Below are 1950 nucleotides of genomic sequence, written 5' to 3' on the forward strand. Positions count from 1 at the left end.
GAGCTTCCGGATGCAGAAGAAGAGGCTGCTGAGCTAGATGCAGATGATCCTGATCCGCCTTCGTTTATCACCACGGTCTGACCACCGTTTCTATTTTGTCCAGAACGACCAGCTGCTGCTGCGGCAGCAGCGGCGGCTGCTGCTGCACTACCGTCATCCAAGCGGTTTCCTCCGCGACCATTGGAGGCGGCACCGTTGTTACCGTATCCATAGAATCCCGGTCCGCTTCCAGAGCTTCCGGATGCAGAAGAAGAGGCTGCTGAGCTAGATGCAGATGATCCTGATCCGCCTTCGTTTATCACCACGGTCTGACCACCGTTTCTATTTTGTCCAGAACGACCAGCTGCTGCTGCGGCAGCTGCGGCGGCTGCAGCGGCTGCTGCTGCACTACCGTCACTCAAGCGGTTTCCACCGCGACCGTTGGAGGCGGCACCGTTGTTGCCGTATCCATAGAATCCCGGTCCGCTTCCAGAGCTTCCGGATCCAGAGGCTGACGATGCAGAAGAAGAGGCTGCTGAGCTAGATGCTGATGATCCCGATCCGCCTTCGTTGATCACAATCGTCTGATCACCGTAACCATTGTCTTCATTTAATGCAGAACTGTAAGCTGCTGCTAAGGCTGCGGCAGCTGCTGCTGCACTACCGTCACCCACGCCCAATCCTCCGAAACCGTTGGAGGCGGCACCGTCGTTGCCGTATCCATAGAATCCCGGTCCGCTTCCAGAGCTTCCGAATCCAGAGGCTGACGATGCAGAAGAAGAGGCTGCTGAGCTAGATGCTGATGATCCCGATCCGCCTTCGTTGATCACAATCGTCTGATCACCGTAACCATTGTCTTCATTTAATGCAGAACTGTAAGCTGCTGCTTCTGATGCTGCTACTGAGGCTGCGGCGGCTGTTGCTGCACTACCGTCACCCACGCCGTATCCTCCGAAACCGCCGGAGGCGTCACCGTTGTTGCCGTATCCATAGAATCCCGGTCCGCTTCCAGAGCTTCCGGATCCAGAGGCTGACGATGCAGAAGAAGAGGCTGCTGAGCTAGACGCTGATGACCCCGATCCGCCTTCGTTGATCACAATCGTCTGATCACCGTAACCATTGTCTTCATTTAATGCAGAACTGTAAGCTGCTGCTAAGGCTGCGGCGGCTGCTGCTGCACTACTATCACCCACGCCCAATCCTCCGAAACCGTTGGAGGCGGCACCGTTGTTGCCGTATCCATAGAATCCCGGTACGCTTCCAGAGCTTCCGGATCCCAAGGCTGACGATGCAGAAGAAGAGGCTGCTGAGCTAGATGCAGATGATCCTGATCCGCCTTCGTTGATCACTACGGTCTGACCACCATTTCCATTTTGTCCAGAACGACCAGCTGCTGCTACGGCAGCTGCGGCGGCTGAGGCGGCTGCTGCTGCGGCTGCTGCTGCATTACTGTCACTGTAAGCCTGACCTCCATATCTTCGAGCTCCTACACCATTGGATAAAGATCCATCGGAAGATGAAGCAGAACTTGAAGAACTTGAGCCAGATCCCTCTCTATTTACAATGACAGTTGGTGACTGCCTTCCGTATGGTGCAAGTGGCACATCAATACCATAACCTATAGGTCCTAAAGCGCTGGATCCGTCAGAGGACTCGGCGCCAGCAGAAGCAGATGAAGAAGCTGTTGCAGTAGTTGACCCTGTTGATGGTGAGCCACCTCTATTAATCACGATGGTTTCACCACTGCTGCGGTACTGTGGACCGAAGCCAAAGAATCCGGCTCCGTTATTGTTGAATCTATTTCCGTATCCAGAGGCTGATGATGCAGTTGAAGAGGCTGCTGAGCTAGATGCAGATGATCCTGATCCGCCTTCGTTTATCACCACGGTCTGACCACTGTTTCTATTTTGTCCAGAACGACCAGCTGCTGCTGCGGCAGCTGCGGCGGCTGCTGCTGCACTACCGTCATCC

At 55.0% G+C, this 1950-nt stretch overlaps 1 protein-coding gene across 1 annotated transcript in view; it reads right to left on the reverse strand.

Annotated features, from left to right (window-relative positions):
* Positions 1-1946, reverse strand: part of LOC106127320 (spidroin-1-like) — a gene marked incomplete at both ends in the record, with an annotated part of 2856 nt that extends 910 nt beyond the window's left edge. The window contains 2 exons of the mRNA XM_013325402.1: positions 15-109; positions 341-1946. Of these exons, the coding sequence (XP_013180856.1) occupies positions 15-109; positions 341-1946 (1701 nt within the window). The remainder of the gene's footprint in view (positions 1-14; positions 110-340) is intronic.
* Between the last annotated feature and the right edge of the window lie 4 nt (positions 1947-1950).

This window comes from Papilio xuthus, unplaced genomic scaffold, assembly GCF_000836235.2.
Source record: "Papilio xuthus unplaced genomic scaffold, Pxut_1.1 DF824760.1, whole genome shotgun sequence".
Lineage (NCBI taxonomy): Eukaryota > Metazoa > Arthropoda > Insecta > Lepidoptera > Papilionidae > Papilio > Papilio xuthus.